A 14,090-nucleotide genomic window follows, 5' to 3' on the forward strand; every position below is an offset into this window, starting at 1 on the left:
TTCTGTTATCACATCCTTTATAATAGACTTGAGCATTTTCCCCACTACTGATGTTAGGCTAACTGGTCTGTAATTCCCTGGTTTTTTTTTTCTCCCTCCTTTTTTAAATAGTGGGGTTACATTTGCCACCCTCCAATCTGTAGGAACTGTTCCAGAGTCTCTAGAATTTTGGAAGATGACCATCAATGCATCCACTGTTTCTTGGGCCACTTCCTTTAGTACTCTGGGATGTAGATTATCAGGCCCTGGGGATTTGTCAGCCTTTAGCCCCATTAATTTCCCTAGCACTTTTTTTTTACTAATACTGGTTTCCTTCAGTTCCTCCCTCTCATGAGACCCTTGGTTCCCTTACATTTCTGGCGGGTTATTTGTGTCCTCCTTTGTGAAGACAGAACCGAAGTATGTGTTTAATTGTTCTGCCATTTCTTTGTTCCCCATTATAATTTATCCCGTTTCTGACTGTAAGGGACCTACATTTGTCTTCACTAATCTTTTTCTCTTGACATATTTATAGAAGCTTTTACAGTCAGTTTTTATGTTCCCTGCTAGTTTACTCTCATACTCTATTTTTCCCCTCTTAATCAATCTCTTTGTCCTCCTTTGCTGAATTCTAAACTGCTCCCAATCCTCAGGCTTGCCGCTTTTTCTGGCAATTTCAAATGTCTCCTCTTTGCATCTAATAGTATACCAAATTTCTTTTGTAAGCCATGGTTGAGTCACCTTCCCTGTTTTATTTTTGCATCAGACAGGAATGAATAATTGTTGTAATTCCTGTTCTTTAAATATTAGCCATTGCCTATCCACCGTCATCCCTTTTAGTAAAGTTCCCCAATCTATCATAGCCAACTCACACCTCATACTTTCGTAATTTCCTTTATTTAAATTCAGGACCCTAGTTTCGGATTCAACTACTTCAATCTCCATCATAATGAGGAATTCTATCATGTTATGGTCGCTCTTCCCTAAGGGACCCTGCACAACAAGATTGTTAATTAATACTTTCTCATTGCACAATACCCAGTCCAGGATCATGTGTTCTCTAGTTGGTTCTTCAACGTATTAGTCTAGAAAACCATCACATACCCACTCCAGGAATTCCTCCCCCACAGTATTATTGCTAATTTGGTTTGACCAACCTATATGTATATTAAAGCCTCCCATGATTATAGTTGTACCCTTCTTGCATGCGTCTCTAATTTCCTGTTTATTGCCCTCCCCAACATCTCCTCTACTGTTTGGGGGCCTATAGACAACCCCCACCAACATTTTCTGCCCCTTGGTGTTTCTTAGCTCCACCCATACAGATTCCACAACGTGATTTTCCGAGCCAATATCCTTCCTCACGATTGCATTGATTTCCTCCTTTACTAACAACGCTACCCGACCTTCTTTCCTTTTTTGCCCGTCCTTCCTAAATATTGAATACCCCTGGATGTTCAGTTCCCATCCTTGGTCACCCTGCAGCCATGTCTCCGTAATCGCAACTGTATCATAACCATTAATATCTATCTGCGCCGTTAGTTCAGCTACTTATTGCGAATGCTCTGTGCATTAGGACACAATGCCTTTAGACTTATCTTTTTAAGATTGCTAGTCGTCATAGTTTTATTTTGCACTATGGCCCTATTTGTTTATCACCCTTGTTTTCTCTGCCTTCCACTATTGCTTCTTCCCTTTCTGTCTTTTGTTTCTATCCTTTTTTCCCCCTCCTCGGTCTCCCTGCTCAGGTTCCCATCCCCCTGCCATTCTAGTTTAAACGTTCCCCAATAGCACTAGCAAACACCCCCACAAAGACATTGGTCCCGGTCCTGCTCGGGTGTAACCCGTCCTGCTTGTACAGGTCCCACCTTCCCCAGCACCAGTCCCAATGGCCCAGGAATCTCCACTACCTGAGCCTGCCTGTTCTTCTGCATATTTTTTTTGTTTTACTTTAACTGTGAGCAACATCATGGCAGATCAAGGAGTCCTTTTTAAAAACTCTTGAACTTTTATCAGATTTGAAAGAAGATTTTCTGTCATCAGATGAAGCATTATAATTTCTCTAGGCTTTTGGTAATAATTTTCCAAAATTCTCTGGACTCAACAAAGGTCCCAGCAGATTGGAAAACTGCTAATGTAACACCCTTATTTAAAAAGGGTAGTAGGCAGAAGGCTGGAAATTATAGACCAGTTAGCCTAACATCTGTGGTGGGTAAAATTTTGGAGTCTATTATTAAGGAGACAGTAGCGGAACATTTGGATAAACATAATTTAATAGGACAAAGTCAGCATGGCTTTATGAAGGGGAAGTCATGTCTGACAAATTTGCTTGAGTTCTTGGAGGACATAACGTACAGGGTGGATAAAGGGGAACCAGTGGACGTAGTGTATTTAGACTTCCAGAAGGCATTCGACAAGGTGCCACATAAAAGATTATTGCTCAAGATAAAGAATCACTGGATTGGGGGTAATATTCTGGCATGGGTGGAGGATTGGTTATCTAACAGGAAGCAGAGAGTTGGGATAAATGGTTCATTCTCGGACTGGCAACCAGTAGCCAGTGGTGTTCCGCAGGGGTCGGTGCTGGGTCCCCAACTCTTTACGATCTATATTAACGATTTGGAGGAGGGAACCGAGTGTAACATATCAAAGTTTGCAGATGATACAAAGATGGGAGGGAAAGTAAAGAGTGAGGAGGACATAAAAAACCTACAAGGGGATATAGACAGGCTGGGTGAGTGGGCGGAGATTTGGCAGATGCAATACAATATTGGAAAATGTGAGGTTATGCACTTTGGCAGGAAAAATCGGAGAGCAAGTTATTATCTTAATGGCAAGAAACTGGAAAGTACTGCAGTACAAAGAGATCTGGGGGTCCTAGTGCAAGAAAATCAAAAAGTTAGTATGCAGGTGCAGCAGGTGATCAAGAAGGCCAACGGAATGTTGGCTTTTATTGCTCGGGGGATAGAATATAAAAACAGGGAGGTATTGCTGCAGTTATATAAGGTATTGGTGAGACCACACCTGGAATACTGCATACAGTTTTGGTGTCCATACTTAAGAAAAGACATACTTGCTCTCGAGGCAGTACAAAGAAGGTTCACTCGGTTAATCCCGGGAATGAGGGGGCGGACATATGAGGAGAGGTTGAGTAGATGGGGACTCTACTCATTGGAGTTCAGAAGAATGAGAGGCGACCTTATTGAAACATATAAGATTGTGAAGGGGCTTGATCAGCTGGATGCGGTAAGGATGTTCCCAAGGATGGGTGAAACGAGAACTAGGGGGCATAATCTTAGAATAAGGGGCTGCTCTTTCAAAACTGAGATGAGGAGAAACTTCTTCACTCAGAGGGTAGTAGGTCTGTGGAATTTGCTGCCCCAGGAAGCTGTGGAAGCTACATCATTAATTAAATTTAAAACAGAAATCGACAGTTGCCTGGAAGTAAAGGGAATTAGGGGTTACGGGGAGCGGGCAGGAAATTGGACATGAATTTAGATTTGAGGTTAGGATCAGATCAGCCATGATCTTATTGAATGGCGGAGCAGGCTCGAGGGGCCGATTGGCCTACTCCTGCTCCTATTTCTTATGTTCTTATGAGTGTCTTTCCCTTACTACAATTGGCTGCCTACAAGGCATTTGATGAAGTACCACATAATAGACTTGTTGGCAAAATTAAAGCCCATGGGATTAAAGGGACCGTGGCAGCATGGATACAAACTTTGGATAGAGGGTATAATTTCAAAGTTTGCAGATGACACAAAATTTGTTTACTACATTTGCCATGTGGAGGATAATAACAGACTTCAGGAGGACATAGACTGATGAAATGGGCAGGCACATGCCAGATGAAATTTAACGTAGAGAAGTGTAAAGTGATGCATTTTGGAAGGAAGAATGAGGAGAGGCAATATAAACTAAAGGTACAATTTTAAATCGGGTACAGGAACAGAGACATCTGGGGATGTATGTACACAAGTCTTCGATGGTGGCATATAGGATTCTGGGCTTTATTAATAGAGGCATACAGTGCAAAAGCAAGGAAGTTATGCTAAACCTTTATAAAACAAGGCCTGAGAGAGGGTGCAGAAGAGATTTACTGGAATGGTACCAGGGATGAGGAACTTCAGTTATGTGGGGAGACTGGAGAAGTTGGGTTTATTCTCCTTTAGAACAGAGAAGGTTAAGGGGAGAATTCAAGATCATGAACGATTTTGTTGGAGTAAATAAGGAGAAACTGTTTCCAGTGGCAGAAGGGTCGGTAATCAGAGAACATGGATTTAAGGCAATTGGCAAAAGAGCCAGAGGCGACACTAGGAAACATTTTTTTACGCAGCGAGTTATGATGATCTGGAATGCACTGTCCGAATGGGTGGTGAAAGCAGATTCAATAATAGCTTTCAAAAGGGAATTAAATAAATCCTTGAAGGGAAAACATTTACAGGGGAATGAGACTAATTGGATGGCTCTTACAAAGAATGGCTGCCTCCTGTGCTGTACCTACTATGATACTGTGATTATGATAAATTTGACATTTCAGTGAACAATAAGTGGTTTCTATAGTGACTCGACATCTCTTTTAGTGAGCTATCAAATATCCACATTTCTCAAGTCCCTGAAATTTGATGACTTGTTTCTATTTCATAAAAGTATTTACAATAGATCGCTCGCTCGCCCGCCCGCTCTCTCTTTTTCCCCCCCCCCCCCCCCCCCCCCCCAGTGTCGCTCGCCCACCCCCCTCCCTCGCGGGGCCCTTCGCCTTCGTCCCCGCCTCCCGCGTGCCCTCCCTCTCCTCCACCCGCACCCTATCTCTATCACATACACGTAGGCAGACATTCCCTGCTGAATACACCAAATAAAGTTTTGTTTCTGATTAATTTTGAGCCAGCCTTAGTCAGCATGACCCCAAAAACCTTGTGTCTCAAGTGTGTTTTGGGCAGTGAGATTTTTCACACGAGGTTTTACAAAGTAATGTGCATTTCTTTTCCGGTTTCAGGTTCAGAAGCTAAACGGAGTGAGGTTAAGGTGGAACCAACCTCTGGAAATATGGGCTCAACTATGTTTTTTGGAAATCAATTTGCACAGTCCCAAAATGGGCCTAAAATTGGTTTTGTGTCTGTAGCACTTACACTGACTCCAACAGCAGCTGAGGTGAGACCTTGCTGTTTCCATATATAACCATATAAAATTTGGTGAAATATTTTGAGAGTATTTGCTGTTTCCTGCTTTGTGGATTAGTACACTTTATATGCCACCCCAAAAGTTATGAATAATGCCCCTTCCTCAACATCAAGCATTCATTTTGTTTGTTTTCCTATTTTTAAAATTGTTTTAAAGTATTAAAGCAGAGAACTCATATCTCTCTATCATGTTGTACGTGATCTTCAATTTTGGATGACAAAATTAGCAAAAATATCCATTACCCAGTATGAAAATTCAGTAATAGGTACACACACAGTCTAATGAACCAATATATGTATTTTTTTTATAACTTTAGGGTATTAATGGCGTTGTAGCAGCAGTGGCTGACCTCCTGCGTGTTAAAGTTCCCAACAGTTATGAGATCAGCAGTGGACCTGAACCACCTTCAATGCCTTTGATTAATGCTTACAAATTCAACCAAGCCTTGGAAAGCAGACCTCCACTAATGGTTCAAGGCTCCCACCCTGGATTTACTGGTCCTGTCAAGATTATGAGGCCTGTGGGGCCGACGGGCCTCCCGTATATGATTCCTCCCAGCGGTAAGTTTGTTTGTTTAATCTTCTGATGTAGCTAACGCTGTTGGTAATGTGTGTAGTTTTTTGCATTTTGTTTAACTCTGGTGTTGGGGAAAACGGTTCATGAAATTGTTGCTGAAGTATTCATTGGTATACACGACTATACATTTGCGTTTCATCTTTTTAAAAAAAAAAAGGCTGAACAGCACTCAGCACCTTGCACTGACCATATCTAGTCTAACAGAAAAGGAACATAACTGAGGAAGATGAAGGGGGACAATTGAAGTAAGGGTTTCTGTAATATTGATGCTATCCAGATTACAGCATTTTACCTTCAGTTTAAAAGTCTACTTAACGGTTATAAAGCATTCAGAAATTCATTAAAAGTTAGACTTGGAGATTTTGCATAACAATTCCTCACATAATTATAGCAGTACCAGGCAGGGATAGTATACAGCAGTCAAGGATCAAAAACAATCTGGTGACAAAAATATACATAGAGTTGCACATATCGGAATATTCTGCAATCTGATTTCTCTAGAATTAGTTGTTTTATGTTCTGTTAGGTTACATGTGGTTTGTGTGGGGCTCTGGGTTTTGTTCATCTTTTTTATAAGAGACTGAACTCCAGTGTGTAATAGTGTAAGTTGACAAACACTTAAGTGAGAAGTTTGTGAATTTTTTCCCCCACCATCAGAGTTAACTACCATATTCTGGTTGGGAGAATGGTAAAGTCCAGACCAGGAAAGGTTCCTCCATTAGCCTTCCAGAGATTAAATGATGGTGGGCAAAACTGATTCAAGCTAGCTTTATACACAGTGAGGATTCAGGTTGTGTGTGAAAAAGTACTCTAAAATGCCAAAGTATTTGTATCCATTTTGAAATGATCTGTAATAATCTGATTCTTCTGAAAGAACTGGGAATTCTTATGAACGTGACAAGTTCAGAATGTGATTGTGAATGAATGTGATTAAATCTCTAGACTGGCATGTGGGTATTTTGTTTTTAACCAATTAGCATTGATCCGTCCCCCTTGTAACAGGCACAGTGGCACTCAAACCAGATAATCGAGCGGTCATGAACAGCTCTACCGGCTCTAAACCTCAGTGGTGTCGCCATTGTGATGTTGTGGTGCTTGGTAATGGTGTACGGAAGCCGGCCACTGATCTTCCATATAACAAGCAGGTATGTTACTTTATGCGGCCAGTAACATTTACTATAAAATTATCTGCACCAACTAAAGCTTATACTCATTATTAATTGGTCAGATTAATGCTTTAACAGGAAAGTTACAGAAATTGGGACTTTGATAGAAATCACTTCAAAAGCAAATTTTTTTACTGAAAATGGTGAGGTCCTTTCAGAGAATACTGTGGAATTGTGTTTATTAAAAAAAATCAATACAATAATGTGACAATATAATGTCAGTACAGGAGCACAATTTACTGTGAAGCAATTAAAACGTGATGACATGTTGTAACACCAACATATATTAGAATAATGTAGCAATGGTATTGATACATCAAAGACTTGTCCTCCGACAATTCAATGGCCAGGGGCTACACATTAATGGAATTCCAATATTATAATCACTGGAATTTTTTTGCACTCCTTCATAAAATCATAGAAAGTTACAGAACAGAAGGAGGCCCTTCAGCCCATCGTGTCCGTGCCGGCCAAAAAAGAGCTATCCAGCTTTTAATCCCACTTTCCAGCACTTGGCCCGTAGCCCTGTAGGTTACGGCACTTCAAGTGCACATCCAAGTACTTTTTAAATGAGTTGAGGGTCTCTGCCTCTACCACCCTTTCAAGCAATGAGTTCCAGACCCCCACCACCCTCTAGGTGAAAAAGTTTCTCCTCAGCTCCCCTCTAATCCTTCTACCAATTACTTCAAATCTCTGCCCCCTGGTCACTGACCCCTCTGCTAAGGGAAATAGGTCCTCCCTATCTAGTCCTGTCATAATTTTATATACCTCAGTTAAATCTCCCCTCAGCCTCCTTTGTTCCAAAGAAAATAGCCCCAGCCAATCCAAACTTTTCTCATAGCTAAAATTCTCCAGCCCTGGCAACATCCTCGTAAATCTCCTCTGTACCCTCTCTAGTGCCATCACATCTTTCATGTAATGTTGTGACCAGAACTGTATGCAGTACTAAAGCTGTGGCCTAATCAATGTTTTATACAGTTTTAGCATAACCTCACTGCTCTTATATCCTATGCCTCGGCTAATAAAGGAAAGTATCCTGTATGGCTTTTTAACACACCTTATCTACCAGTCCTGCTACCTTCAGGGATCTGTGGACATGCACTCCAAGGTCTCTTTGTTCCTCTACACCTCTTAGTATCCCCCCATTTATTGTGTATTCCCTTGCCTTGTTTGCCCTCCCCAAATGCATTGCCTCACACTTCTCTGGATTGAATTCCATTTGCCACTTTTCTGCCCTCCTGACCAGCCCATTGATATCTTGCTGCGGTCTACAGCTTTCCTCCTCACAATCAACCACATGGTCAATTTTTGTATCATCTGCAAACTTCTTGATCAAGCCCCCCACGTTCAATTCCAAATCATTAATATAAACCACAGAAAGCAAGGGACCCAGTACTGAGCCTTGCGGGACCCACTGGAAACAGCCTTCCAGTCACAAAAACACCCATCAACCATTACCCTTTGCTTCTTGCCACTGAGCCAATTTTGGATCCAATTAGCCACTTTCCCTGGATCCCATGGGCTTTTACTTTTTTGACCAGTCTGCCATGTGGGAGCTTGTCAAAAGCTTTGCTAAAATCCACGTACACTACATCAAACGCGTTACCCTCATCGACCCTCCTTGTTGCCTCAAAAAATTCAATCAAGTTAGTCAGACACGACCTTCCCTTAACAAATCCATGGTGACTGTCCTTGATTAACCCGTGCCTTTCTAAATGGCGATTTATGCTGTCCCCCAGAATTGATTCCAGTAATTTCGAGGTTAGACTGACTGGCCTATAATTACTCAGTCTATCTCTCTCTCTCTTAAACAATGGTACAATGTTAGCAGTCCTCCAATCCTCCGGCACCACACCTGTAGCCATGGAGGATGGGAAAATGATGATCAGAACCTGCGCTATTTCCTCCCTTGCTTCTCTTTACAGCCTGGGATACATTTCATCTGGGCTTGGCGATAGTTGCTATTGGTCTAACCCAGGTGGTTGGCCTTTACTGGATGTAAAGCTCTCTTACAGCAAGTATTGACAGCAGCCTAGCACTTTGTTGGTGTGTCTCTCCACCACTTGCTGTGCATCCAAGAGGTCTTGCATTAGCATTTTGAAAGGAATACCTAATTCAAGCTTTGGTTCTATGGTCGTGCCAGTTGAAAGTCTCCATGAGGAAATTATTAATTTGGGTCTGTATCCCATCTACCAGCCGAATGATTCAGCCTTAATCTAGGCTTAGACAAGCAGATCATATTTAGTGTTAAGCAGCACCATATTCCATCCAAATAGCTAACTATGAACATCAGATGACAACCCTGTGAAGAACTGCTGCTTTAGCTGGAAAGTGTTAGATGGGGAAGATTAGGTGACCGTAAGTTTGAATATAGAAAGATGCTTTCATCAGCTTACCAGAGACGAAAGCCTGGAATCTGATTGCAGCTGGCTGATGAGCTTTAAGGAATGGTGGCACCAGCTGCCAACTTCAGGTCAAACACTAATGTCTCACGTCCCAAAGAGGACAGTCACGTACCACATCTTTGTGAATAAGGCAGAGCTCAAACGCTGAAATCCAAGGTCAAGTACCAAAGGTTCCACTGAAATATATCTGTCAATCTAGCTGCTACTGCTTAATTTATCTCCTCTCCTCTACTTCCATTCTGACCCTGCTGCTGCACTGCACCAAAAGTCTTGGCTGTTCGTCTAGTTTTTTCAATATCACCTTTTGACGGCTTGGTCCCAGGCAAGCTACTGGCCTTCATGAACATATTTAAACAAAAAAAAAACCTCAAAAGTTGATGTAATTAAAGAAAAATATGTTACTCCTAAATTTGTTTTAACTGATTTTTTAAAAATTTAATAAAGGTAGTGGTGACATTCCCCCTAAGTGCAGCAACAAAAAAAAATTCCAGTGAAACAATGGAGCACTCTAACTGTCAGCATCATAAATGGTGTGATGCTGTCAAATAGCTTTTTCTGAAAGCCAATTTGCAATGCATATAACAATGTTATAACTCCATAGTACCATGTCTCATTTAGAGCACATAAATTTAATAATTCTGCACAACATCAAAGCTTGCTTGTCATTTGTGTGCTGATTACTGTTTTGATCGTTTGCTTCAGTTTTGACAGCAAGTCTTCATTCTTCTGATAATTCATAGTCACTTGGGGGTACATTTGTACACGTTTCTGTCAGAGCCCCATCTTAAATCTTTTATTTCTTCCCTTAGGATTCAAGAGACGGAACAGGCAAAACAGAGGCTGATATTGTCTTCTGTAGTAATAGTTGCTTTGTGCAGTATGCAATGGCCACACAAGCAAAAAGTCCCGAGTCAAAGGTAATGATCAATAGTGTGTGTTTTTGGAAAGAGGGCAATTTTAAAATTAAACCTGCATCAGTTCAATCGGCAACTTTGAGTTTTCTCCCCGAATCTCAAATCGTACACCTGCCCTGAATGTACAAATATAAAGTTGTAATTATAGTAGCTATGTAATACTAAAATAAATGTTATGAAGATTTTACGGGTACATTTAAGTGGGTCAGAAAAACATTTTTGTTAAGTATTGGGCTCAAAAAATGTAAGGATTTCATAGTGTAAATGTACACGGTTGACTACTCTATTTCATAGCCATAGTGAGGATAACCATGAACAGTGCGTGTTATTTTGCTGTACAGTGGATTCCACTTGTGGACAGTATCATTGACTTAACGTCATGTAAAAATTAGTGACATTTTAAAAGAGCAGCAGAGCATTCCACTAATCCTTTGCATCAGTTTTTACAAATGATGGTAGAAGTGATAATGTAGATGTACCATAGGACAATATGGAACAATAATTGGACAAAACTATTGAAAAAGAACGTGTTCTGAAAAAAATGGCAGAATTTAAGGGTGAATAAGTTGCTGGACCCAGATGGCATGTACCCTTGGCTGTTGAAGGAATTCAGAGAGGAGATTAGTAGAGGCTATGGTCACAATTAGTCATTCCTCATTATATAAATTGCATCAGGGCACTAGAGAGTAGCCAAAGTAATGCCTCTATTCAAGAAGGGAGAAAAGGATAAACTAGGAAAATAGACTATTTAGGCTAATGTCAGTTGTGAGCAAGCTCTTAAAATCCATAATTTGAGTTAAGATTAGTGACCATTTAGAAATAGACAATCCAGGCCAGCTAACACAGCAAGTCATGTTTGAATCCGCAGTCTTGATCAACATCAAGTGTAGACCTCTCCAGTTTATTAGTGCAAGTTTATTGGTCTTGGCATCGTTGACTATGAGATGGAAGGGAAGTTGCTAAATGGATGGGGAAGAGTTGGAATAATCTTCTCACTTGCCATTGAAAGGACAGTTCTTTTAATTGCTTGCATTTTAATTGCCAGGAATGTCATACCTTTGAACTGACTACTTGATCCCATTTTTGTAAAAGTTAATGGGTTCATAAACCACCAACTTTGGATAAAATGATTCAGTTGGGGTTAACTGCTGTCTGCAGGTTACATTATTTGTCAACATTATTATTTTCACATCAAAAGGAGCTTTGTAGCCACTTGTTTAGTCCTGATCACAGACAAGGACAACAACTACAATGATCACTTAAGTAGCATCATTAACAGTAGGACATCGCGAGGCACTACACAACTTGAGAGAACCTCAGACAGTGTTGGTATTGGGAGATGTAGAAACTTCCAAGTCGAAAGTAATTCGCTTTTATGTTGGAATTAACTTTATAAAGATTGATTCACACTTCCTTCCTTATAGGATTCATGTCAAGAAGCTCTCCATTTTTTTCAATGTGTTTGTCAGGAAGCTTTTCTGCACTCCATACCGCAAAATGCTCCACACCAGTTTCATAATTCCTGTTTACGACCATGCTGCTTGGTTTCACGTTGCTTGAAATGATACATGCGGAGCAGTTAAATGCATGACATAATAACATTCGTTAACGGGGAGGGGGAGGAATGCACAAGAATCTGGAGTCGGGATGGAAAGTTTGGGAGGTGGGTTATAGGACTAAGATCAAGATAAAGCCCACTCTTGTCTTTAATTTGTTATTGTAAACAATTTTACAACATCAAGTTATAGTCCAACAAATTTATTTTAAATTTCACAAGCTTTCGGAGGCTTCCTCCTTCCTCGGGTGAATGGTGTGGAAATTCACCTGAGGAAGGAGGAAGCCTCCGAAAGCTTGTGAAATTTAAAATAAATTTGTTGGACTATAACTTGGTGTTGTAAAATTGTTTACAATTGTCAACCCCAGTCCATCACCGGCATCTCCACATCTTAATTTGTTATAGTTCTTTTCATTTTTAAGAATGCTAGATTTTATTAAAAATCGTTCAACGCTTACCTGTTTTTTTTTAGATCTGCATAGATATCTGAAACTTAAAGGTGTAAAATACTGAGGGGAAAAATTACATGCATCTGACCTAATTTTTTGATCGCATTCAGAACGCTTTGTCATAAGCTTTTACTGAGCAGAGTTAAATAATATTGGTTTTAAATCTGACATTACTCACGGTAGCGTGCACCTATCTTATGGAAGATTGATCATTGTTCTTACTAGATCCAGGATGGAATAAAATTATCTTAAAATTCAAATTGTCTTTTCTTTTAAAGCAGCCGGAAGTTGCATCTGTAATGGCAGAGCAGCCAGCCAAAGATGTGACGAGAAACACATTCCATCACTACAACAACAACACCTCCTCTTTAGATGTCCATCGCCTTCCACGGATTCAGGAGAATGCAGTGTCTCCAACTACTCCAACTATTTATTTCCCTCCTGCCAATCTGCAGGTCCTCAAACAAGAGCCAAAGCCAGAAGAACTCAAGGTGACAGTGAAGCTGAAGCCTAGGCCAAGGTCTCTGCAGGGGGGTCTGGATGATAATCGTCCAGCAGTTAAAAGGTGGAAAGGGATGAAGTGGAAAAAATGGAGAGTTCAAATAGTCATTCCTAAAGGGCATTTAAAGTTGGCGTGTGAAGAGGAGATAGATGAGCTTCTAAAGAAACTTGGGACTTCGCTAAAGCCTGACCCAATGCCCCGAGACTATAGAAGATGTTGCTTATGTCACGAAGAAGGTGATGGAATGACTGACGGGGCTGCAAGGCTCCTGAACCTTGATCTGGACCTCTGGGTCCACTTAAACTGTGCCCTCTGGTCGACAGAAGTATATGAGACACAAGCTGGTGCTTTGATTAATGTGGAGATGGCTTTGAGACGCGGTCTTTCTATGAAATGTGTTTTCTGTCATAAAATGGGAGCTACTGGTACATGTCACCGGATAAGATGCACCAATATTTATCACTTTACCTGTGCCAGTAAAGCCCAATGTATGTTTTTTAAGGACAAGACTATGCTCTGCTCAATGCATAAACCAAAGGGACCCCATGAGCAAGAGTTGACGTATTTTGCCGTCTTTAGGAGGGTCTACGTACAGCGAGACGAGGTGAAACAAGTCGCCAGCATCGTACAGCGAGGAGAACGCAACCACACGTTTCGTGTTGGAGGCCTAATTTTCCATGCCATCGGACAACTTCTCCCACAGCAGATGCAGTCTTTCCACAGTTCGATAGCACTCTACCCGGTTGGCTATGAGGCAAGCCGCTTTTACTGGAGCACGCGTTACTCCAACAAACGCAGTCGGTATCTCTGCTCCATTGAAGAAAAGGGCAATGTTCCAGAGTTTGTGGTCAGAGTCATTGAGCAAGGTCATGAGGATCTGGTTTTAACAGGAAGTTCTCCGAAAGGTAAGGAAAAGATTTTTTTTTTAATAAGTATATCTTGCATGGTATCAACCCTTTCATACGGGATGGTATCATTAGTCAAACTCGTGCAAAATGTTTCTACAAATTTTGAAATAAGCTCATTTCGGGTTTCAATTATGAACCAAAATATGTCTGGCTGTATCCAAGATATTAACGTACAACAACCATTGCACTCCTCACAAAGTATATAATCGTTTATGCTTTTTTGCCATTTCATTTCAGCACTGCTTTCTCAACATACAATTTCATTATTTTAATTATATATAATTGTCTCTTGTGACCTGTGGTAACAGAAACAGTTTGCTCTGCTTCAGTTATCCCTCTGTATCAATCTGAGATTACTTAATTTAAAAAGCAGTCCATCCTAAGTAGCTTCAGACTAAAAGGTACTTTTGACAAAAGCATGGTCATAAGAGACCACTAAGTTGGGGACCTCTGAC

The 14,090-nt window shown here is 40.8% G+C and overlaps 1 protein-coding gene across 10 annotated transcripts in view; it reads left to right on the forward strand.

Moving 5' to 3' along the window:
• The window catches only part of kmt2ca (lysine (K)-specific methyltransferase 2Ca), a 424,137-nt gene that overhangs the window by 384,236 nt on the left and 25,811 nt on the right, over window positions 1-14,090 (forward strand). For all 10 annotated transcript variants that reach the window (XM_068008355.1, XM_068008384.1, XM_068008402.1 and 7 more), the window contains 5 exons: window positions 4,976-5,130; window positions 5,477-5,720; window positions 6,739-6,881; window positions 10,117-10,224; window positions 12,504-13,632. In XM_068008355.1, coding sequence (XP_067864456.1) covers window positions 4,976-5,130; window positions 5,477-5,720; window positions 6,739-6,881; window positions 10,117-10,224; window positions 12,504-13,632 — 1,779 coding nt within the window. The remainder of the gene's footprint in view (window positions 1-4,975; window positions 5,131-5,476; window positions 5,721-6,738; window positions 6,882-10,116; window positions 10,225-12,503; window positions 13,633-14,090) is intronic.

The sequence above is a fragment of the Heptranchias perlo genome, chromosome 2, assembly GCF_035084215.1.
Source record: "Heptranchias perlo isolate sHepPer1 chromosome 2, sHepPer1.hap1, whole genome shotgun sequence".
In the NCBI taxonomy this organism is placed as follows: Eukaryota; Metazoa; Chordata; class Chondrichthyes; order Hexanchiformes; family Hexanchidae; genus Heptranchias; species Heptranchias perlo.